Source organism: Parasteatoda tepidariorum, chromosome 3 (genome assembly GCF_043381705.1).
Source record: "Parasteatoda tepidariorum isolate YZ-2023 chromosome 3, CAS_Ptep_4.0, whole genome shotgun sequence".
In the NCBI taxonomy this organism is placed as follows: Eukaryota; Metazoa; Arthropoda; class Arachnida; order Araneae; family Theridiidae; genus Parasteatoda; species Parasteatoda tepidariorum.
Window position 1 is genome coordinate 16264054 of NC_092206.1, and position 26188 is coordinate 16290241.

Genomic DNA, 26188 nt, shown 5'->3' on the forward strand with positions numbered 1-26188 from the left:
CATGATGTAAATGACAAAGCACAGCTTATATAAAACGAGACAAAGTATTACTTTTGGAATAATAATTCATTAGAATTGCTTATGTACACTATCCTGCAATAATGGAAGAGACACTTTGAATTTTTGGCATTTTTTTTTCAAATTTCTCAAGAAATACGTCGAGAATCATTTCATAAATTTAGAGGTATTTAGGTCATGCAGTTTTTCACATATATCAATGAAATTTAAAGCGCTTGAGGAAGCAGCTATAAATTGCAAACTAAAAAGACTGTTTTTGAACACCCTATGGAAAAGAAAAACAACCAGCTTTTAACTTGTATCAATCACTTTAGTTATTATATGCAATGATTGCACAAAATGAAAGATTGCACCAAACGAAAAAAAAGACTGTTTCTGAACACCCTATGCAAAATTACGGCAACTTTCAATCACTTTAGTTATTATATACAATGATTGCACAAAACGAAAGAGTGCATCGAAATGGAAAGACTGTTTTTGAACACACTGTGAAAAAGTACAGCAATGAACTTTCAACTTGTATCGATCACTTTAGTTATTATATGCAATGATTGCACGAAACGAAAGATTGCACCGGAAGAAAAAGACTGTATTTAAATATCCTATGCAAAAGTACAGCGATAAGCTTGTAACTTGCATCAATCACTTTAGTTATTATATGCAATGATTGCAGGAAACGAAAGATTGCACCGAACGAAAAAGACTATTTTTGAACATCCTTTGTAAAAGGACGGTAATAAGCTTGCAACTTACATCAATCACTTTAGTTATTGTATGCAATGATTGCACAAAGCAAAACGATTGCGCCGAACGGGAAAGACTGCTTTTGAACACACTATGCAAAAGTACATCAATAAACTTGCAACTTTAGTTATTATATGCAATGATTGCACGAAACGAAAGATTGCATCGAAGGAAGAAGACTGTTTTTGAACATCCTATGCAAAAGTACTGCAATAAGCTTGTACCTTACATCAATCACTTTAGTTATTATATGCAATGATCGTACAAAATTGCGCATACCCAGATTTAAATACTCGTGGTAATATAGACATTTTTATGAAAAACCGAACTTATCGCCCTAAATTTTCTTACTATAACTGTAAAAAAGTAAAATAATTACGAAAAATAATTCAATAATATTCATTTAAATGAAATTTTTATAACAATTTTTAATTAGTAACAAAAATATCTTTTTTTAAAATTCAGAAATTGCATAAGATATGAGCATTTAAAGTAATCCTCTTGTACTGCGCATGCACGGAAACAACAAAAAAAATAGTGCGTGGAGTCCCTCCACGCGGAAGAAGATAAACTTCGTAACCTGCGATGTTAATTGTAGAAGAATCAGCAGTCGTAGAAGAATCACTAGTTCTATTCAACGACTCTTTTTCCTGCTCCGCTCGCTTCCGTGCTCTGTAATAACGGTAATATTGTGCATTTTTCCCTCGTGGACCTCTTGAACCAGTGGAAGTGCTTGTGGTTGCCTCATCGTCTCGCCCTGGAAAATGTATTTGTATTAATAATGTATGTGAATGCGTCATAATGTAATTTCAGAAGAGAAAACCTAACAATCAATTGATATTCACAAGAGACGTACCTTGACATAACCTTAAATCCGTCGCATTGTCCGTGGGATTGTTTTCACTCATTTTTTACAATTGTTATCCACTAAATTTGAAAATAAAAAATACTACCCTATTAAATTATATGTGTATCAAAACAAACTAAAAAAATATTTATAGAAAAACAATACTTTTATGACTTTTATTATTTTTATGCTAGTGAGAACCAAAACAATATGGAAATGAATGAGGGAAAACTGGATCCTACCACGTGATTTCTCGACCAATAAAAATGTATCGTTAAACGTTTAACGCAACCTTGTTGGAAGTCGCCTAAAAAGTATAACTTCAAAAAAAACTTTCCTAATTTTATATTTTATCGTATTTGGTAAATTAGGAAAAAAGTCTGTTTGAATGACTTGAAAATTCTAGCAATATTCCATGTAGTGTTTGTAAATTTTTAAACAATGCTGTGAATGATGAGGGACTTCCCACAAATTTTTTTTTCTACTCAATAAGATTTATAAAAAATGACACCTGCATCATAAAGGACTATCCCCTATTATAGTATACTTCATTTCGAATTTTTCTTTTCTTAAATCATCCTAACTCGTTATTCGAACAATCATTACTGGATATTATTTTCTGATATAAAATTTTGTTTAATGATAACAAAAATGAAAGTATTGTGAGAATCTGTGATTTGTGGAACGAATTTTATACATAAATGGACATAATTTTATTGTTTGTATACTACAATAGCAGCTATGAAGATTATTTTTATCAAACATTGAAAAATGGATGCAATATTCTTCCATAAATAAGTTTTTATTTATGTGTAATACAAATTTATTTTACAATAAGAAAAATATTAGAACACAATATAAACAAAAACGCTTTCTCAGGAAACCTATTTGTCTTTAAAGCTATTTTAAATAATGATTCCCATCCCCTGTGATGAATTACATTATTAATGTAAATTTATATCATAATGAATATATTATAATGGAATTATACTAATATTAAAAGAAATTATTAACATAATTTTACAATACAATTTACAATTATTTACAGTTTACAATTTAACAGTTACAAATTTACAATTTTTTAACTAGTTACAAATTTACAATTATTTAACTAGTTACAAATTTACAATTCTTTAACTAAATATCACACTTTTCAGCTTTTATTGTCATGCATTGGATGTACACATTTTCACAACTTAATTCATCAGTATTTGATGCTTTGATGTAAGAGACACATAAAAATTATATTAAGGTAAATAATTTAAGAAAATAAAGTGTGTAAAAAGTAAGCTTTTCCAAAAAGAAAAGCATAACAAAAATTACATTATAATTTAAAACTTTCAAGCTTATCTTTACTAAACTTACTAATCCTTCTTTATATATATATAAAAAAAAAATTTAGAATTTCCCTTTTGTATCTGCAGTAAACAAATTTCATCTAGTTCAAGAATAGCAAAACCTTTTGATGAACTTTATAAATTTCTTGCAGTTTGGATAGAACTGTAGCTGTAAAATCAGTTGTTAGAGTAAAATTATCTGTAAACAATAGTGGGTATCAACAATTTGTGAAAACAATAATGGGAATCTGAATTAGCCATCTTTTAGCCAAAAATTATTAATAATCACTTCATTTATTTTGGAGTTTGCTTCCAAATTTCAAAAAATTTTAACTTCATAGCTACAGAAATTAAATGTCATGAAGTATAAGATGTATTTTCTTTAATTATGAAAAGACATACTTGAATCAAGTATAGCCTTTCATGTAAAATGCTTTTGATAAAAAATAACAGTAAATAGTTAGCTTCAATAAAGTTTTTATATTTTTACCAACGTAAAAGTGAGTTATCTTTTATAGCAGCAAAAACAATGCTGATGTAACCTCGACATATAAAAATTTTTAATAACAATATGGGACTCTCTAAAACAATTATTATATATTTAACAAACAATTAAATATTTTTTAGCAATACTTCTTCATCAACTTCCCACATTGTAACTATTTAGAGAGTAAATATTGAACAATCCTCAGTTTTTAAGTAAAATAAATCTACACTTTTTTTTAAATAACTAATCTTCTTTCTTTAGTAAGGAAATCGTTGATTGGGTATTCTTGAAACAAACAACTAAGAGCGAAGTTACTCCAATAATTATTTCAAGCAAGAGGAAAACAGTGGACCAGCCGTACTGTTCAGCTAGGTAACAGATTGGAAGACCAGACATTGTAGAACCAACTAAAAACGATTAAAAAATGGATATTAATAAACTATGTAAATAAAACATTTGTTAATTCATTAAGACAAAAACATTGGATTGAAAGTTGACAAAAAATTTTCTCAATTAAGAATGTTTTTCTTCGATAAATATAAATAAAGCAGCAGCTCGGTAAGGATAAATTCAAAGTAATTTTAAATTCTATCAGAGATGAAATAAAGAAGATTTTACTGTTAATAACTTTTGTTTTAGTGATCAGATTTTCATGTAATCTTAACAGTCTTAACCCATTTTAAGCAAATGGGACACGTATTTTTCCTTTTTTTTACGCTCCTATTTTGAGGATCAAGAATTCGAATCCGTTAGAAAAAAGGTACGTTTATTCAGAGATAGTATGTTATTGTGTCTGATCGCCTGCACTCATTAATTAGCATATTTGAGTCTAGTTCTCGAGTCATTAAGATCGCGTCTCAATTCATAAAAATCCAATCATTAGATCTAAAATAAATTAGGGATGCTAATTTTTTTTTGTTCACTACTCACCTCTTTTATATTTTATTTATTTATTTTGAGTGATTGGAAGTTTAAAACCTTCCAATTTTGCTTTAAATTTAGAGATTAAACTGTGGTAGGATAGTAAACATACTTTTACTTAAATATTTCTTTGCAGCGATAAATATCACTCTGCGCTAGCTAAAAACATAATTAATCAAAATAGAAATTTAATATAATATGTGCTATAATTCTGAAATAATATTAAACACAGAGTATTGCATTAATTTCCAATATATATTATTTTAATTCTTGAGAATGAATTCAACGTGAGGGGATAAATTGAGATTAGTTATCTAAATTAAAATGAATGAAAATAATTACTAAACTAGTTATGAGTTAGAGGACGAATTTGGAAAGTTAATCTATGAAATCTATTTTATTAAAATCTAGTTAAAACTTCACTTACTATTTCCACCTAAGGCTGCTATAGCGTAAGCACTTCCGCTCATATGTGAAGGAGCAGATTCGGAAGCTGCAATACCACATATTGCAATCATTCCATACAAAGAAGCTCCTGATGAAAATCCCAGACTCATAATCCATATCTGAATAGGAGTCGAAAATAATTAATGAAATGAAGTCTATGAAATTTCAAAATATCAAATTCAGATTTAATACATATTATTTAGTAAGTATTATTTTGAAAAATATTTTAAATACATGAATTTAAAACTTAACAGCTAATATATTAGTTAATAAACTATTAATTGTAATTTTTTTTACCCTCGTTTATTCTCAGATATGCAGGGCGAACAATAAAGTTAGTATATATCCTGCTCACTTCCGAATAGTAAATAGAAAAGCATTCTTAAAAAAGTAAATAGCAATATTAAAAGTAGTGTTTACACGTTTGTAAATAGTCGTCAAGTCTTGAAAGATGAGGCCGGTCGCAGCGTCATCTGGTAGAAAAATAAAAAATTAGCTTTCGACCTCGAAAACCGTATAAGAGGGAGATTATAACGTTATAGAACATTATAGATTTAGTAGAGATAAACACTATGCGGACATAAGTGCTGAGAATGAAATGCGTAATATTTAAAATCGTTCGCCTCGTCATTCTATAGAAAATCACGAAACCGCAGTCTTGCGGTTAAAGAATCGGACTACGATCTAGAGGGACAAGGGTTCGATTCTAGATTCCACTGGGACCCACCGAGTATATGCGATATAAGTGTTCGTAAAATCTGTAGAATCGAAAGTGCAGTGGTCGGTGAGTAGTACCATGGTACAGGGATCTAGAGAGAATCTCCTTCCTCTTTACGTCTGTGTCTAAATTGAGGAAATGTTTTTACGAATGAGTGGTACAGCCATATCTATCCATAGGGTTCTGAGCTGAAACATACCTTCACCATTTTGGTGGCTCTCTTGTCAAACGGAAGGCGCACTTTTGAGACTATGCAAAAGGCAAATGGCTGAAGACCTTGGCTAGCCCAAGTGTCATTAAAAATAGCAACATAGAAAATCACCAAATGTCTTTTGTTTATTCATATTAAATTCATTAAGCTTTATAAATACTCACTTATCTTTTTTACTAGCCCCATTTCTAAGACATTAACCTTAACTCTTCAGTTTTCCACCAGATGTCTGTGTAAAGGTACTCATTAACTAGCACATTGCTAGTTAATGGCTACTTTACTCTATATATACACCACTTTTATAATTACGGCTGAAGTCGTTCAAAATATAAAAGGGTGGGAACGGAATTTTGTGGGAACTTTGCATGCATATTGAAATTAAACAAGCTTTTTATTTAATGGAAATTATTTTTATTTTAGGGATAAACTACTAATAGGAAAAGATTTTTCAGTATCATAGTAATGAACGCAAATTTGTTTACAGACACAATTCCGATATGCTTGATAGTATAAATACATACTTCATTTGATTAAAAAATTATAAAAGTAAAAAAGTAGGCAAGTTTCGAGGGCACAAAAATTAGCACCCATTCTCAAAATTTGTCTATCGTGATTGCGGAAGTCAAAACAATTTGATACTTAAAGGATCCTTAAGGGTCAATTCCGATATAACCAGTATCATTCATTTAACATGCATGAATAAGCAAGAAATAATTCTATTATAGCTACAGTGCAACCGTTCTAAAAATTAAACCATTCAAATTTTACCGCTAATAGGAATAAAATTGTTTTTGTATTTTTGGTAAATATTATTAAGTAAGGAAATATTATTGAGGAGTAAATTCTTTTCATTATTAAATATGAAGATTTTGGTTTACATAAATTATAAGAAAACTCATTTCAACTGAATTTGAAAAGAAGCATGCTTTGTTCGAATTATTATTTACCACTTTCGCAGTTGCTCATAAAATTACTAAAACTGGCACTCTATGCAACTATATGCTGGCCATTTAAATTCAAGCAATGCAGGCATTACATTGGCTTGAAATTAATATTGAATAACAAATATTGCTGATGGGAAACAACATTGTTAAATGGTGCTGTTGACTTGATTTCAACATTTTGGAACCAAAACTGAAAAGACTCACCAAAGAAGTGTCTTCATCCAGAGTTGTTCGAAACATATGCACAGAGAAAATACATCCCACTAAAAATGCTACAGCTACTGTCATACGCACTTGATAGGCAGGTGTTTTATTATCCTTTAAATAAACGAAAAATTTTATATTCATACGTTATTAATATGTTTCCAAATATGCTACACAGAAATTAACCCCTCTACTTATCTTTTTTAATTTAAAGTTCCTAAAAGTTTTAATACTATTAAAGTTATTTCCTGTTTGGAAATACACGTATGCAACTTGAACACGCATGCCAACTCCATATAAGGATTGCATAAAATGAAATGTAATGTTTGATGAACAAGAGCCAGATGTTCATAATTTCTAAAAAGCTTTATTAATAAGCAAAATTTTTTCAACAACTTAACAAAATAATACTTGTTTTAAAGAAAATACTTCAAAATTGAAAGCCTTTTGAAATTAGACAAGATTTTTAAAATGCTTTGAAGAGCTAACTATCTTGCTCTTCTATTCGAAAATAAGTTTACTTTTTTGCTTATTTAATTTGTCTTATTTTAATAGAAGTATTTCAGTAATGTTCACATGTGCTCAGGGAAAAAAAATTTCATTTGTTACTGTTCAATATTCTCCTAAAATTCCTTTTAAAAAAACATATACCTTTCCATTCATTCATTCTTTTCCAAGAAATATAAACAAAACTTGAAATACTTTATAATACCATCTTAAATCAAAAGGATTTAAAGTAATTTTGTTTTGTAATTTTATTTTGTTATCTTGTTTACTTGAGATAAATAAAAAATCTGAGCGGGAATTCTTTGAAATTAAATCCAACTATGTTTACAAACTTTGAATTAACCTCCGATGTATTAAAAAAATAGTAGAAAATAGAAGACTAGATTGAAAGATATTCAATCTAGAGGTAGCCAAAAAAAAAAAAAAATCTTTTTTCAAATGTAAACGGATCCAGCAGTAATTTTTGTTTTACTTATTTTTTTATTTTAATTTAGAGTAACATGAGTGAAACTAAGGATGATCAAAATTATTTTGCAAAATTGTTACTACATTTTTTTTCTTAAATCTTCCATTATTCTACTCTAGTTCTATCTGTTTATGTAATAACTTGATGTTCTCTTTATTTATTCATTTTTTTTTTTTTATTCTATATATTCGTGTTAAAGAATTTCAAAAAAGCATGATTTTCATACCCAAATCTAAATTTCGTTGACAGTGTATATTTTTTCTAAAATTATATAAGTTTAATTGTTTTATCTAAAAAAGAAAAAAAAAATTATATTGCTTGAGAATTGTATGATGCGCACATGCAAAATGATTTTTTAGAAAAAAATACAAATAAACTAAAAAACAAAAAACGAACAGATAGTGAAGAATTTTAATGAATATTTCCCTTATTATACTGTTCTGCTGTGAACTGATCGTTAAGACACTGCTCCCAGCAGATCACCGAAGTCAAGCATCACTGTCTGCAGTCAGTGCGCGGGTGGGTAACCACTTTGATCAGCCTGTGATAGTACTGAGGGTGCACGGTATCGATCCTATTTAAACTGTTCCACAGTAAAATACTCTACTTCGCGCAGGTCATCGGGTTACTAAAGCGGTGATGCCATCCTCTCTGCAGATGATCAAAATCGCGATGGCATGTCTTCGGATCATCCTCACGGATGTTTCCCAGGCCGTCGCCAACAGCCCATTGTGCAGTTGTTGTGCGGCGCAAATAATTTGCAACTACAACCCCTCAATATACCTCCCCCTCCATTTTCTGGTTGTACTCCTCATCTTGTTCAACATGAAGAAAAGGTTGCTTGAATCATATTCTTGTTACCCTACTCAGAATTATAGACTTTTTACTTTTTGTGTCATGACAATGGTAATATAAGTATGATATTGCATTTTAAATCAAGAAGGAAAACTGTTTTAGTAAAAAATTTAAATACAGAAAAATACTTTTTATGGAATTCACCTTCTTTAGGTCAATATGGGATTCCAAATTAAGTAAATTATGTTTGTTTGTTTTTTATCCCTTTCCTTTTTCCTATTTTTATTATCTTTTATTTTTGTCTCCCACTTAGTTTTTAAAATCTTTTTTATCCTGTTACATTGAGTGCATTATAATGTCTGAGTTTATTTGGAAGGAAATACTTTACATTAATTCGTTCTTAAGTAGAATGATAATTGTATAGTTTTAAATAACAAACATAGATGGCAGCATTAAACTTTTTAACGAAAATTGAAAATAAGTTAGATTTGAATAATCGACCACATAGTCATACACTTATTTTTATTTTTATTATACATTTACTATAAAAATCAATTTAGAATTTAGAAATTCGCTATAACACTTAATAATATCCTTTCTTCTTTCTTTCTAATTTTAATAATTCATTTTAATAACCATATATTAATCAATCATTGAATTTTCTAAATTGCATGAGATGTTAATTTTATTGATAATCAATACAATATCAATAAATTCAATGCATCGATGCAATACAGCCTTTTTCTTTCAGTGCTGTTTAATTATTTTTATTTATCAGCCTACTTTAGATCAAAATTTATAAATACGCTTTCAAAAAATTTATTAATTTAAAGTTTTGTTATATTTAAATAGTTTTACTAAATAAGCATAGATGGCAGCACGTAATATTTAAAATTTAGTTGCCAAGGTTAGAAGATTCCATATGTAAATCTCAAGTATTTCTGATATAAAATATAAAATAATTCAGTCACAAAGTTGGAACAAATCAGACAAATTTGTGTAAATTTGTTGTTTAACTTCAGCCATCTATTTACTTCTTAATTTTAAAAATAAAAATAATAAAAACTTAGGAAAGCTTCTTTATCTCAAAGACAAACTATTAATTTCTTTGTAACATTAATACGAAATTCAAATTCTTTCAAAATATTTCAATTAAGAATTTTAGTTTTAAAAATCTGTATATCTTCGAATATTTTACTAAGCCATCTTTATCTTGCCACATTTACTGTACAGCCTCAAAAATATCCAAAGTTTAAATCTATTACTTTATTTATTTATTTTATTTATTTATTTTACTCTTTTATTTATTTTTTTATTTTTAAGCTGCAATTATCAATTTAGAAAAGCAATCTTCTATTACTCTAAAAAATTGAATCATTCGAAACATTTTAACAAATTTATGTTAACTATTTCTGGGTATTTTGGTAGATCGAATTAATTTATTTAATTTTGTAATATTTTCTCGCTAGAGTAAGAAATAAATTAAATAAACTTATAGTGGGAAGGATAAACGCTGTTTTAAAGAAACAAATAATACTTAACAAGTGACAACTAATTAAAAAAATATTTAAATTGTATGAACATTCATCAAATATACAGTTTTCTTCCTGTTTTTATTAAATTATTCGATGCAATAATTTTAAAATTCCAAATGTTTAGTTTTTTCAAAAAACCAGAATGACGTTTTTTGGAATGTCACCAAGAACTGACGTAGGCAAAAATACAGAACATCGAAACTTGAAAATGCAAGTTAATAAACATACCATTAAAAAGAGCAAGCAACCACAAAATCTCAGCACGATTATGAAATGGCCTAAAAGTAAGAACTCACCGAATCTCGCCAAATTTACAACTACAAATTGCAGAATTTATCGCCCTACAAAACAGCGCCAAATCCACCTCGTATTGAATAGTATGATTAAAATAAAACTTACTTTATTTGCATTGCATCGCCTGACGAATATATCTGAAAGATAGCCAGCCAACAAACGTCCGATAAATCCGCCAACTTCTACTGTACTAGTAAAGGCACTACCTAAATTTGCATAAAAACATATAAATTGCATAAACTAAAGAAGCACGTTGAAAAAATTATTTTAGTTAAAATAATTATCTTGTTTAAAATAATTTTGGGTTATTTTACTACTTCCTTCACAGTCTTACGTTAATCAGTAAACAAAATATATGGAGAGAAATTAATATTCGGTTTATACATTTTCCTTCTGGTTACATTCTGTTTATTGGTTAACACATTTGGGTACTTGCAACTCGAGAAAAGGCGCAGTGGTTATGCCTAACTATGTGATTGAAATGTTATTTAATTAGATGCCTGTAGGCGACGTCACCCATGTGTCAAACCTGATTATCTTCTGAATCGACAAATACTATGCTTTTTCTACGATGACGTCACTTGCAAGTATCCAATGGGATACCTGCATATGACGTAGTGAGGATATCTGGATCTTGATTGGTTGTTGAAGCGTGGCATTTATTTATGTTAACAACTGTTTGTTCTATTCTATTTAGAGAAAGCCGAGCCCGCCAAGCAGCAATTCTCTTAAATGATACATTCTATATTCTTACACAAGGATTCTTTCACAAAGATTTCAAATTTTTCACTATATATTTCCTTCTTAACACAAACACAGGCATTAAGCCATGTAGAAAATAAACAGACTAATTATGCATCGAGTTTGCCAGGTACACAAAACAAAAATACATCACCGTTATAATAAAATACATAAACAAATAATAAATCTAAGTTAAGTAAAAGACTTAGAAAGAATTATATATCAATAAATTCAATGTGTGACACGGCATTGTACTTAATTAACTTTAAGTTAATTAACATTCTAACTTATGTGGAGAAACTTAGCTCAACTTTAGTACTCCATTTTGCTCAAAAACGATCAGCCGCTGCTGACGTCATAAGTCACATGTGTATATACATGGTCTTCTTCTTGAAGTGTGAAAGTATCCAATTACGGTTTTCAACTAATGTTGCATTGCGCAAAATTATTTATTAAGCTTTACTTTCTTTCTTAAACGAAAATAAAACGTGTTTTAAAGAGACAAATTGCTCAAATAGTTATTCAATCCGGAATGAATAAACAAAAGAAATTGAAAACGAAAGATGCATCTGTTAATAGAAATTTCATTTACTTCAAAATTAAATTGGAAAAAAAGTCATCACATTTCACCGACTCAAATCGAGATGCGCATTCCAAACAAAGACCAACAACGCATGAACGAAGAAAAAAACAAAACAAAAGGTTTTGAAAGAAAAAACACATGCCAGCGAAAACGGAAAAAGAGAATGATTGGAAGAAAATAAAACAGGAATAGCCAAGAAGATGACACTGGTCAAAAATAATTCAGTACAAAATACATTTCAAAGCAGAATGAAAGGTTGGAGTGGCACTGAAGTCACATCAGCTTATCTTGATGCGTTGACAGTCTTGTTTCATTCATAAGTGTACCGAATCCCTTGTTATCATTTCTTAATATTATGGGCTCCATACTCCCTATATTTCACATATTCTACCATGATTTACCCTTTTCGGACACCATCGTCTCATCGGCTAGTGCGGTTTTTCTTGTTCTATTTACCTCATTTTTTTTCGTTGGCTACTACCTTTTTTCAAACCACTTTTATAATTTCACATTCACGTATTACGTGTTGCTGCTTTCGAGGAATGAGCTCTTTGCTTTAAATGCTCATTTGGCTGTTTTTTTTTTCTTTAATATACCACTTTGAATCATAACTATGTGAAAATGAATCTATATTCATTAGAAAATGAATCTAATATATACTATAATTTTACTCAAATGCAGCTACTTTAAAAAAAGAAATTTTAAGAATAATAATAATGATCTTAAATGTAAAGATTTTACCTTGAGCAAGAGATAGGCCACGTTCTTGCTTCATATACAACTGTCCCCAATCTACTAAAGTACTCTTGGTGCAAAATACAATCATAAAAGTTAAGGTAACTAGCCATAAGAAAGGATCTTTCAATAAAGTTTTCATTGATACTGAAGCATTTGAGCCTAAAATGAAACAGTAATAATTAAAGTTAAAATTTTATATCCTTTTATACAAAAATCACATTTTCATACAGTGCAAGATAATAAATATAATCTATATGCAAGTCTTGACATAGGAAATAAAATAAAAGTACAAACAGAATTTCTATCATTAAAAAAACCTTTTAAAATAAAGGAAAAACAATTGCAATAAAAAACTGAAAAAAATAACGTGTAAATAGTGTACCATTCTATTAATCGATCAATCTTACGTATAAGTCACGTAAGAATATTTCATTTATTAGACCAACTAAATTTCATATACTGTTGCAATTAAATAATTTTCATAACTAACAGCTAATTCTGCATTTTTCGAGCATTTTATACTATATATAGGACTTTTAGATTTGTAAAAAAATTTTAGATATACTATTACTTAGAACGTATTTCCTCCGTTTATTCAAAAATCTTACAGTTCCTTTCGTACGAAAATTTTAATTTTATCTGCAAAAATGTAGATGGTAAGTTAGTTTGTTAGGTATTTAATTGTGTTAGGTAAGTTAGTTAGGTATTTAATTGTGTCATTATTTTTAAGATAGTTTATTTATTACTGTTTTTCAATTTCTGGTCGTTTTATAAATAAACATGACACAGATAATTGCTTAAAAAAATCCGTACAATTAAGGCTTTATGTAATATTAGTTGCAGTGTTTTGCAAAAAAAAAAAAAAATGCTTTCTTACTTTGTTGTTTGGGGATTTTTTCTGCTGTATTCGTTTCTTTTGCCTCACTATCAAAAGACGTCTTTATCAAAAACATGAGAACTATACTCAAAACTACGGAATACGCACCTGAAAAAAAGAATACATATTTTAGTATAGATGAAGAATGAAACTAAAATAAAACAAAACTTTAAAAAAAATAGGATTGTTCTGTATAAATCTTATTTTGTAAGAAGGCACAACACATGGAAATTATGACTTCCTTTCGCGTCTCGGTAATAATTTTAGTTGAGAAAGCTAGCTTCACAGCAGTTTCTGTGTTCTTTACTCACTGTACCCACATGCACCCTCTTCATAACTAACAATTTGTCCTTAAAATAAAATGTCAAGAGCCTATTTATAATTAATTTTAAATAAATTGTTAATATGTCCTTAAACTGTTAATTCGTTGGCAGTTCAAAGATCTATTAATGGGTTAAGATATTGCTAACCTGCATTTAAAATTAAACACAAACAGAATGTTTTAAGGTTACATTCTATTGTAACTATACTCAATTTTTATTAATAAACGCTTGCACAACTTCGCATGAAAAAATCCCTGCGATATATTTTGCAACCAACTCCGTAGTCTTTTAATTTTGAACCAAGCCCAAAAGACAAAGTAACTCCTGGAACAAGCATTATAATCAACTAGTCTTCGTGGAAGACTTTTTTAATGGAACTAGCACGCATTTTCGTTACACTACACGGAGGATGAGACTGCAAAAACCTCTAATTGTAAGTCCTACGGCAAGGGGATTCTACCCATAGAGTTGAATAGCCGTGAGTCGAGAGCAGAAAAATAGAGAAATAGAAACTCCGAGTAATAGAGAAGTTTACAGCTTATATGCTCGATACCCACATATTTACGTACGTATGTTCTGAACTAACTGCGCATGTCTGTTACACATATCCCTTAATTGTCTCTCGCACACCTATTTTAAAAGCTACGTATTACGTATACTAAATCATTTGAAAGATAAAACCACTGAACTGCATTGAGGTCTAAAAACTAGAGCTTGCTTGAAGAACATAAGGAACCTAAGGGTACAGAATAATACAGAAAAAAACTGTAAAAAGCAAGCACCCTAAGAGAACAGAATAATAGAGAGACTAGAAATTTTCACGGACCATACCCGTACACTCACGTATGTAAATTATGAACAGAATGCGCCTGTCCGCACACATTTTCCTAAAATTGCACTGAAATACAGGAGGATGTCTGAAAGTGCTGCATTGTGTGCACTGCAATGTGCATTATATGTATTAACAAAAAATACTGCTGCATCCATTCACTGTGGTCAAGGACTCTACAAAGTACGTTGTGACTCATCCATGTCTGAATGTTCTGATCTGTATTTGCTGCATTATGTCTGCAAGTGATGGTTCATCGATTTGATGTAATCAAGGACTCGACAAATTGTGTTGTTAGTAATTTTATGGAATAAATTGTCATTAAAATATTTATAATAAAGAGTTTTTAGTTTATGAAATAGGTTTGAAGGACAAAGATTTACCATGGCAATAACATATTAAATGTAGCATACACATAGAGCCATAGTTATTATAATTTTAATTAAAATGGAAAATAACTAAATACCTGCCGAAAAGATGCCAGCTGTAGATCCAAAGTTCATAACTAGGTATGCCGTCAAGTATGGTGATATGCATCCAGAAATGTTGTTGCTTGCAGATAATAAGCTCCATAATGTCCCAAAATTTGCTGGATCAGCTCTCTATTCACAGAAAATGCACCTGCTTTACAAAACACAATGAATCACTCCCTCTACATCTTTAAAATATTTACTATTTACTATGTTTATTACAATGCTTATGTTTATGTACCATGTTATGTTTATTACCATTATTAATATTTACTATGGTTAGTTTGTAGAAAGGAAAAAAAATCTGCCTAGGCACCGGATGGTATTTTTGCCCATATATTAAGCTGTAACTCAATCATGTCTGAAAGTTCTGTTCTGTATGAGTGCATCCATTTGATGTAAATCCATCGACCCATTAGCAAAATACTAAAAAGTAGGGCTCGGAATTAACGGTAGTCCGTTGGTTCAGGACCATTAAAATTTTACTCGGACCATCATAAAGTCATCATGGTGGTCTCCCAGACCAGCAAAAGGATAGAAATGAATGGTATGCTGCTTTAGCATTATGATTTCGGTTTCCTGTTTTGGTCTTTGTTTTTTGACACAGATTTCTATTATAATTCCTTCACATATTTCCTCACAATGGTGATATAACACTTATTCTGTAGTGTAATTTTTCATTTAAATTCACTTTAATTTTTTTAAGAGAAATCTAACCTGTCGGACCAATGAAAAAGTGAACGGACTACTAATTAGCTGTCCTTCGGGACAGCGACTAAATTTTTTTATTTCTGCTCCTTCCAGAAATTACCTTATCAAACTTCCTTTTTTTAAATTCCCACAACAGCTTTTAGACATATATAACTACAAGAATTTTTTAGTCATTTCTCCAAAACTCAGTTTTCCCAATCTAAACCAGCCAGCTAGCGAACTGAATTTCATTGAAAATGGAAGAGGTAAAAAGGGAAACAATCTATAAACTAATTCATTAAGCATGAAATGTCTAAATCATTTTATATGAGAGTTCTGTTCTTTTGAAAACTTGCTAATTCCATTTCTTACTTGTCGAAGTATTTTGGATAAGGCAGGCCATCCACACCCTTGAGCCAGTCCATTCAGAAACCAAAATGTGCAAAAGGCAAACACAGAAGACGATGTTGAAAACAGCAGAGTGAGTGATCCAGTCAAAAACAGACCAACAGCAAACATCTTCAGAGGATTCAATCTGTCTGACAGCATCCCGAAGGTAAATTTGCTGAAAGACATCGCTACATTTTGACAGCTTAAGATCAGACCTATAAAACAAATTACATTTCAGTCATCACAATGAATATTTCAATATTGACTTGAATATTTCGGAGAAATATGACTTTTTTACGTGTTGTGATTGTAACCAACGTATCTCAAAAGTATAAAACGCTTTTTTTTTCTAGAAGTTTTAACATCAAAATGTAATGCATCTGTTCAAATCAGCAATACCACAAAATTATTTCTGAATAAACTGAAGATTCGTCATTAGCTCTCTTGATCACCGAATTAGGATCTAATGACACTTGGGATTTGTTAGTTTGCAAGATTTATACATACAACGACACCAAGCACTTATATGTTTTCGAACTATCCAAGCCCTTTCAATTTTTCCTCCTCCCCCCCCCCCCAAAAAAGGGGACAACACTTACTAGTACTAATAATAATATTTTTAGTAATTAACACGTTCACTCTGGGGTGACCCATCGGTGGGTCACGCTAGATTGTCTCATCGGGCGGCGCACCGGAGTAAAAACTGGTAACAAATAAATTTAATTTTTTAGTTTTTTTTCCGGGAATAATAAAAATCAATAACTACCAATTGTTTTTAACGGATGCAATTTTTACATTGAACTGCTTCTTCGCCGTGATAAATTTCCTTACAGTGAATTGTTATTGTTGAGAATAGATTAACTCCTCTCGAATATTATCTAATATTGAAATAGTTCATCTACCAGTATTTTCTGTTTTCCGTCCCGCTTTCAGGCGCAACACCCGCGTGAACGCGTTAATCAGTTACGAAATTCGTAATTCCGTAACAAAGTAATATTTTTCGCCTGATTCAAAAAACTGGTGATCTACTTCAGTAATCATAATTGTATAGACCTATGTACAAGATCACCAGAAATACATTTAGGTTTGAATTGCATAGATCTATATGCAAGATCGCAACAAAAATATTTTGGTTTGAATTATTGTATAAACCTATGTGCAAGATAACGAGAAAAATATTTATGCTTGAATTATTGCATAGAACTGTGTGCAAGATCACGAGCAATATATATTGTATATATAATATATCACGAGCAATATAGGTTTGAATTGAGAAGGTCTATGGGCAAGATGACAAGAAAAATTTTTAGGTTTCAATTATTGTACAGACCAATGAGCAAAATAATGAGCAATATATTATAGTTTGTATCTTATTAAACCAAAATAATATACAAAATACTCAATTTTAATAATAATATATTATAAATATACAACACGTTAATTTTAAGTGAACTTCCAATTATGCAAAATATTTCAAAACTTAGAATTTTCTGTAAAATTTAAATATCTAAATAACTCATAAAAAATAAAGCTATTAAGAAAAGTAAAACACAGTTTTATCTTTCTTTCATAGTATTAAGAAATTATGCCTAGATAAATTTTATCTCTTTTAAAAGAATAAGTTGATAAGATTTACTGAAGATTTCTAACAAACATATCTACTCATTGTTAAGCTTCAAAATAAATTTTAATATCTCATCTTGAAGCTTTGTTATATGATTAATAAACAAAAAAATTTTCAGTGCTTAAAAGAATTTGAAGACATTCAAAGAAAACATAATACAATATCAAAATGATAAAATACGCATGCATAAAACAGTAATCAAGGTATCTGAAATTCTGCGCAAATATAAATTTCGTCTGAATTGCTTCATGTTAATTTTAATAATAATATTCAAGAATTATAGCGTAATCATTTTTCAGCATTATAGCGCCATTTCAATTATGCATGATAATAATAATTCATAAATACAACTTGTTTATCAAGTATGTAAATGGTTTTTGACGATGCTTTTATGTAGTTGATATAACACGGCATTGTAAATAATATTTGAGTATTTAATTAGATGCACTATTTTAACCCCTTAATGTTTGCATAATTTTGAAGAAAACGTTTTCGAAANAAGAAAAATGTTTAGGTTTTAATTATTGAATAGACCTATGAGCAAAATCACGAGCAATATATTTTAGTTTGTATTTTATTTAACCAAAATAATATACAAAATACTCAATTTTAATAATAATATATTGTAAATATGCAACACCTTAATTTTTTTTAAAAAATTAAGGTGAACTTACAATTATGTAAAATATTTCAAAACTTATAATTTTCTGTAAACTTTAAATATCTAAATAACTCATATAAAAAATTAAAGCTATCAAAAAAAGTAAAGCACAGTTTTATCTTTCTTTCATAGTATTAAGAAATTATGCCAAGATAAATTTTATCTCTTTTAAAAGAATAAGTTGATAAGATTTACTAAAGATTCTTAACAAACATATCTACTCATTGTTAAGCTTCAAAACAAATTTTAATATCTCATCATGAAGCTTTGTTATATGATTAATAAACAAAAATATTTTCAGAGCTTAAAAGAATTTGAAGGCATCCAAAGAAAATATAATACAATATCAAAATGATAAAATACTCATGCATAAAACAATTATTAAGACATCTGAAATTCTGCTAAGATATAAATTTCGTTTGAATTGCTTCATGTTAATTTTACTAATAATATTCAAGAATTATAGCGTAATCATTTTTCAGCATTATAGCGTCATTTCAATTATGCATGATAATAATAATTCATAAATACAACTTGTTTATCAAGTATGTAAATGGTTTTTGACGATGCTTTTATGTAGTTGATATAACACGGCATTGTAAATAATATTTGAGTATTTAATTAGATGCACTATTTTAACCCCTTAATGTTTGCATAATTTTGAAGAAAACGTTTTCGAAAATGTATATTTTTTTATTCAAGAAAATTTGTATAAAACTAATTGTATGTACCATACGTGTAATCATTTTGAAATTTTGGGTTGATTGAGTTAATGCATTTGGTGAGTGATTAATTAATTAATTCGATTTAACTCAGAAATTAAAAATGACTGCATATATTGTACATACAGATAGTTTTAATTATTTTTATTTAATGAGGGCGCCACTGGCCATGACTGCCCCCGAAATACTCGCACAGGATGGTGACCTCGAAGGTGATCATCTCATCCCTTGTCGAGTTTCAAGAAACATTCACTAGTGGACCGCTATTGGGAGGCCAGGAGTCTTTTGCATTCATGGACTACCGCTATGACTGCTTCTTTCTTCTCAATGTTTTTTTTTCTGTATGTTTTTTTCTCTACATGGTTGTTTGCATTTATTGCCTTTTAATCTTGCCATTAAAAATAATTATTCGAAGAGTGCTGACATCTACGATAGTTTAAAATCAAACTATTGCTGAACACATTACATATAATCTGGTACCGCAAACTGATGTTATATATTTAGAAACAAGCATGCTTCCGGGCATGATAAATGAATTATTTTTAAACATTTTGATGCTCTAGTTTTAATTTGAACACTCCAGCCCCGAAATATCACGGGCATGAGAAATAGGAGGCAAAATTTCATCCCGTCATTTTGACGGAAGCGTGAAATGAAGGGGTAAAAAATGACATTTTTAGAATATTAGCAGGCAAAAGCAAAAATTTTCTTCAGTCAAATTTTTTAAGATAAATTTCTAAATTGTTTTCCGTATCTTTATAATTTATTTATATTTTCAAATAAAACCTAAAATTTCGATAACGACCTTTGGAAAAATTACAAAAGGACTTAAATGATTTAGCACCTATTTTAAGAATAAAATAAGTTATAAAAAATACTGCTGTCTAAAAATCGTTAGATTTTACAAAGAAAATTCGTATAATTTACACCTTAAGACCTCGCGCAACGTAAAAAGCAAATCACATTTGCACCCAAAACTTGTAGTCCATTTCCTAGCGAGTTGCAAGTCGACTCCAATATGTATTGTACACTTTTAAAAATTTACTCGTGAAAAAAATTCTTTAAAGGATTTTTTTTAAGATGCAAATTTATGAATATACTTTTTAAAATTGCACTCATAACATTAAAATTAGGCAATAAAACTTCAAAATTCGATGAAGTTTTCAGAAAGAGCTAAAAGCTAAATCCAAAGTGAATCCTAAACCTTCATTTCAAAGCGTGACTCTTGTAGAATTTATTAAAGTGGAAATAATGTAGATTACGCTACGTTTTCCCGTCATAACATTTAAATTTAGTCACATTCTCACCTGGATCTGGAGATTTTAATTGACAGCTGTTTTCACGCCAACTCTTGGCACCATTTTGAAAAATGACTCATATAGAAAATATAATGTACAAATAATGTTGACAAATATGTCCGACAAAAAATTCAGATTCACTCACATTTTCGTCTGGAATTAAAACAGGTTAGATTTTCAGACAGGTTACAGCTCAACTCCAAAAGATTTTAATAAAGATCATTGGAGTTTAAAAACTTTCCTTTTTTTTCTACACAATTCAAAAAATAAGGAAAAAGTAAATTGTCAAAGATTTCTGTAACTTTTCCATAAATACATATTGCTCTAGGTAAAATTTGAAATAATAATAATTTAACATTAATAATATTAGGTTTTTTCGCTTAGGATAATAATTTAAAGGAAATATATTATAGGTTGAATAGGCGAGTAAGAGCTACATTGATTAAGTGAATATTATAGTTAAGTTTTTTTTTAATACTATAGATTAACAGGAGCATTTTACCACGCATTCAACAAAATTGTTATAATTGAAACAATTTTAATCAAATGATCGATAAGTCATCAATTTAAAACCTAAAAAAGAAACAAATAAACTGATTTGATATAACACGTTTCTTTTTTTTTTTTTTCATTTTGATTCGTCTTTAGTTTCGAAACTAGTTTAATTTTTTCTTTATCGACATTTTTTTTTAAAAAATTTCCTAAGTTCTATATATATTTCTCTACTTCCTTGTACAATTCCTAACAAGTAATTAACCCTTACCTAATTAAGATTTTACTTATAAAAAAAGGCATTCTGAAGTAAGAAAAAAAAAACACTCCAATATCATGAAAAAAATTTCTTTTATCACGATTTTTTTTTTTTCAAAAAAATCTTGGTTAGAAAAAAAGTTTTAAAAAAATAAGATAGTTCTTACTTGAACACTTCATATTTTTTTTAAGTAATCTTTTTAAATAAAATAAAGCATGCCGCTATTTCTTTTTCTTAACCGAAATAAATTGAATAGAATCGATATGCATCAAAACCAGTTTGATACGGAATATAATTCTTAAGTCACAAAAAAAAACTAAAATTATCTTAAATTGTCATACAGATTTTTTATCAGCACGAAAAAAAGAACATTTATTTAAATTAAATTTCTTTAGTGAAATATATTCTTTGCATCCCCCGTAAAGTTACGAAGAAAATGGATTGATTCCAAACATTGGTTCATTCACTAACCTTCCTTTCTTCCAACTTTATCTATGTCTATCTAATTTTATATCACTAAAAGAAGAAAAAAAGTAATTTCATTGTGCCGTTGCCACAAATTTTACCTGTGAAAATAAATTTATGGCTCAATTGTCAAAGAATAGATTTCAACGAGACTTATGCGTTATACAAAATTAGACTTATGCATTCCAATTAAAGTATTAACTTACCAAATGAATAGTTATAAACTTATTGTGATCAAGGTAAAATACAGTATACGTAACACGCTTAGCGCGATTATTCTTTTATAACCGACGTTGAGCAGCCGACCCAATTTTACGGGTTTAAGACTACTAATGTTCAACTCCGTAGCCTTGTAATTTTGAACCCAATCCAGAAGACAAGGGAACTCCTGGATCGAGTATTGGGAGAAATTTGACTTCGTGGAGGACTTTTTGTTGGATCTAACCAGCATTCGCGTAACATGGAGAGGAAGACCACGAGATCCTCCCACGGTTAGCCTGACGGCAAGGGGACTCTCACCCATGATCCGTCTACCACTGAGGATATTTCACATCAGCACTGTGGTCGGCGCAAGCCGGACGCGGAATTCGTATCGACTGGGATTCGAACCCGGTTCGCCGCATTGAAAAGGCGAACGCTCTATTCCCTGAGTCATCGCGGTTCTTAGCGCGATTTAGAAAAATGTCTCCAAAACTTCGAAGCGATGCATTGTAGCTTGTCGCCAAACTGTTGGTATACTGGGCAAATGTATGCCGGATGCAGCTCTTAACCTTAAAAAAATTAGTGTAGTGTATACCGGGCAAATGTACACCAACAATGGCACTAAAAGAGAGCAGAACTAAAACTGAATTGTTTAAGGTTGTCGAAGGCTCCGTTGTTATATGAAATGATACTTTTCCGTGAATAATATACTAGTTTTATTATTGCTGTTAGTTTGCAACTGTTACTCATGACTGCAGTGACAAATTTAGCCTATCTAAAGCCAGCGCTGTCTACGTTTATATTGAAAGGGCGCAAAACCTCAATATGGAAAAAAAGCCCCAGTTTTGTGAAAATGGAAAGAGTTTGCGATCTAATTTCTTTAATATTTCAAAACTTACTCCAATGCTGTATTACCAGTGCTCATACAAATTTGCAGAAACTAAGAATAAGGGAATGATTTTGATAATTTTCATCTTAGTGGAAAAATGTCTTAGGTATGAGAAATGTCTTAGTGAAAAAATTTATTCTTAATTGTGTAGGAACGATATCTTAATATAATTTGCCAAGCTCTGTTATTTGTTTTAGAAGATGGAACAACTTGAGTTTTCACCCCTTTACTGTGCAATTTCCTTGAAGTTACTTTTTGGGGAAAATTCCCAAATGGAAAATCACTTCTCAGGAAGATTAATCAGAATAGGAATTCTGGAAGATCTTTGGTTCAGAATATTACTTTTCATGCATAATGAAATATCGCTCAGAGAACTTAAACTGTAAATGTTTACATATTTTTTAATTAAACTATCACATCAAACTACACTTAATGAAACAAAAAATTATCAATAAATGAAATAACACTAAAAAGTACATTAGTATTGCAGTAAAGAAAAAGAAGGAAGCTTACAGTTCCGAACTCGTTATACAATACAATACGATACGATACGATACGATACAAATGATCAAGTTTTTAAGATTATCGAATAATAATCCACCAATAATTTTAGGAACCATGAAAAATAATGATGATGATGATGGAAATGAAATGTATGGAAAATAAATGATTGCCTTCATAAATGAAAATTATGAATGCAAACTAAAGATTTATCATAATGAATTAACGTTTAATGCAACACATTATATCGAATTTTTCCATAACATGAATATATAAAGAAAAACTTTTTATCAGATATATTAAGGCTGTATCTTAGAGTTTTTTCGACAAAAAAACACAGTGAAAATGCCGTAAATGCTAAGGAAATCTTTAATTTTAAGTAATACATACTACCTTACCGAAGGCAAAGCCGAAACTTGAAAGCGAAAAAAAATTCCCAATAATAATAATATAAAATAAAAACTGTTTCAAATAATCATAATCTATGTTTTTTTTTTTTTTTTTTTTTTTTTTTTTTTTTTTTTTTTTTTTTTNTTTTTTTTTTTTTTTTGTAGTTTTGTTTCTCACCTTTATTTTTCCATTTTTCATTGCCAACTCTAAGTTTCATATTTCAAATCAAGTTTCCTTCTCCTCATTCACGTCTGGCAAGTCATCAAAATAGGCGTCTTTTTTTTTTTCTTTTTGGACGCTTGAAACAGATCTGTTTTTTCAATTTGTATACTTCAGAAGCAAACGAATGAAGTTTTTTATCGGGCGAGTAATAATAAAAATTATTTTTTAAAAAAAAATTGCGAATTAATTGGCATTTTAGCAAGATTTTTCCTTTTAAATTAAAGTCAATGAATAAAGTTCACTTTTTGCATTTTTCATACGTCCAAACAAAGCAGTGTAAGCAAAAAATTTCAAATATTAAATAAGATCAGAAATACTTTACATTTTCAAAAAAAAAATTTGCTTATCTTTACATTGATATTTTGCCCAGTTTTCAGAATTAGCTTTTTGATCTCAGTCTATTTACCTTTCAATACACCTGCTTGTCAGCTAATTACAAAGTATGGCTTAGTGCTGTCTAAAAATGCTCAAAACTTAACCGTTATTAACAACTGCTACAAATTCGCAACAGTTTACCATTTGCCGCAGATACACCGGTCTCCCTTTTATATATTTTTCTTTGTGAAGCTCTAATTAGAAGAAAAAAATTTTGGCACTTTCAAATAATAAAAAAACAGTCTAATAGTTACTAAATAAAATCTGCTAAATCATTAGAATTATATTTGCACTAAAATGTGAAATCCAAATAGATAAAATCGAAATTTGTTTTCATTCATATTCAAAAATGCATCAATAATTGATTTGTAAATTCCAATGCTGAATAACTGTTTCTCTTAGATCTAAATAAAGACACCGGTGCTTCATGCCTTATTTCATAACCATAAATTATTAAAATACTAAATGTCATTATACGAAAAAATAAATAATTGGAATTACATTTGCACTAAAATATGAAATCCAAATAGATAAGATTGAAATTTTTTTTTCATTCATATTCGAAAACGTATCAATAATTGATTTGCAAATTCCAATGATGAATAACTGTTTCTCTAAGATCTAAATAAAGACACCGGTGTTTCATGCCGTATTTCATAACCATAAATTATTAAAATACTAAATATAATAATACGAAATAAATAATTGGAGTTATATTTGCACTAAAATATGAAATCCAAATAGATAAGATTGAAATTTTTTTTTCATTCATATTCGAAAACGTATCAATAATTGATTTGCAAATTCCAATGATGAATAACTGTTTCTCTAAGATCTAAATAAAGACACCGGTGTTTCATGCCGTATTTCATAACCATAAATTATTAAAATACTAAATATAATAATACGAAATAAATAATTGGAGTTATATTTGCACTAAAATATGAAATCCAAATAGATAAGATTGAAATTTTTTTTTTTCATTCATATTCAAAAACGTATCAATAATTGATTTGCAAATTCTAGTGCTGAATAACTGTTTCTCTAAGATCTAAATAAAGACACCGGTGTTTCATGCCGTACTTCATAACCATAAATTATTAAAATACTAATATAATAATACGAAATAATGTAAAAAGTATGAAAAATATGTTTAATGAAAAATTTACATCAAAGAGTAGCATTAAGCTAAAGAAGCATTCTTATATATTCATAAGGACATTAGAAAGATAGTTTTAAGGACAAATAAGACTTTGCCTTGGCAATAAGTTTAAAAATCAAAATTTAAAATTTGACTCACCAGCATGGCTCGTTTCCAAACCTTCTTCGATCAATTTGGGCATCGATAAAGCTACACATTTTCGATTGTAGGCATAGGCCATGTAACAAACAAACAACGTTAAATAGAAACTCTCCATGTTTGTTACCGAATGTCGTCGGAGACAAACGTACTATAAATATTCAGCTACTCTCCGATTCTAAGTAGTAAAAATAGTAACTTATCTTCATGGGATATGACGTTTTATCACTCAGAGAAGTAAGCACAGTGCTTCAGAAATACAATGCAGCTGATCAGATATGATGAAATAATTCCTCTTGGCTGTTTTAAAAGCGCTCTAAGGTTGGGTCACTAACTTGCCTTCACCTTCTTAAAATTATTATTCTTGAAAAATATGGTGGAATCATAAATTCAGTGAGTTTCGTCAATTTAGAACTCGGGCTGGAGAGTTTTTTTCTGAAAACTAAAACTTTTTCTATATCAGTGAATGTATTTACTGTTGCCTATGTTTACTCAAAATGTCTACTCAAAATTTCGTTTGATATGCAATTTTAAAAGGAACGAAATAAGATAAATTTTTTCATAAAAAATTAAAAAAGAAATTGAATTTTATATTATAAAGTTAGAGATTACAATTTAAGTTTTGAAATAAGATTAAATTGAAAATATTCGAACAACTGAAAGCAAAAGAAAT

At 29.3% G+C, this 26188-nt stretch overlaps 1 protein-coding gene across 1 annotated transcript; it reads right to left on the reverse strand.

The window, feature by feature from the left end:
• Window positions 1–2392: 2392 nt before the first annotated feature.
• On the reverse strand, window positions 2393–25735 carry LOC107453393 (glucose-6-phosphate exchanger SLC37A4-like). Its single transcript, XM_016070214.4, has 9 exons — window positions 25516–25735; window positions 16099–16331; window positions 15033–15168; window positions 13415–13522; window positions 12541–12696; window positions 10581–10681; window positions 6879–6992; window positions 4782–4920; window positions 2393–3840 (listed from the first exon to the last, which is right to left on the reverse strand). The coding sequence occupies exons 1-9, from the start codon at window positions 25631–25633 to the stop codon at window positions 3677–3679; spliced, it is 1269 nt and encodes a 422-aa protein (XP_015925700.2). The 5' UTR covers window positions 25634–25735; the 3' UTR covers window positions 2393–3676.
• Between the last annotated feature and the right edge of the window lie 453 nt (window positions 25736–26188).

What these genes read in the sequence shown, in the direction of transcription:
- LOC107453393 (XM_016070214.4), bottom strand. Translation starts at nt 25,633, where the DNA reads ATGGAGAGTTTCTATTTAACGTTGTTTGTTTGTTACATGGCCTATGCC. An exon ending in TATCCAAAATACTTCGACAA is followed by an intron (nt 15,169 to 16,098) that starts GTAAGAAATGGA and finishes TTCTGTGAATAG; the next exon opens with AGAGCTGATCCAGCAAATTT. An exon ending in AGCAGCCTTAGGTGGAAATA is followed by an intron (nt 3,841 to 4,781) that starts GTAAGTGAAGTT and finishes AATCGTTTTTAG; the next exon opens with TTGGTTCTACAATGTCTGGT.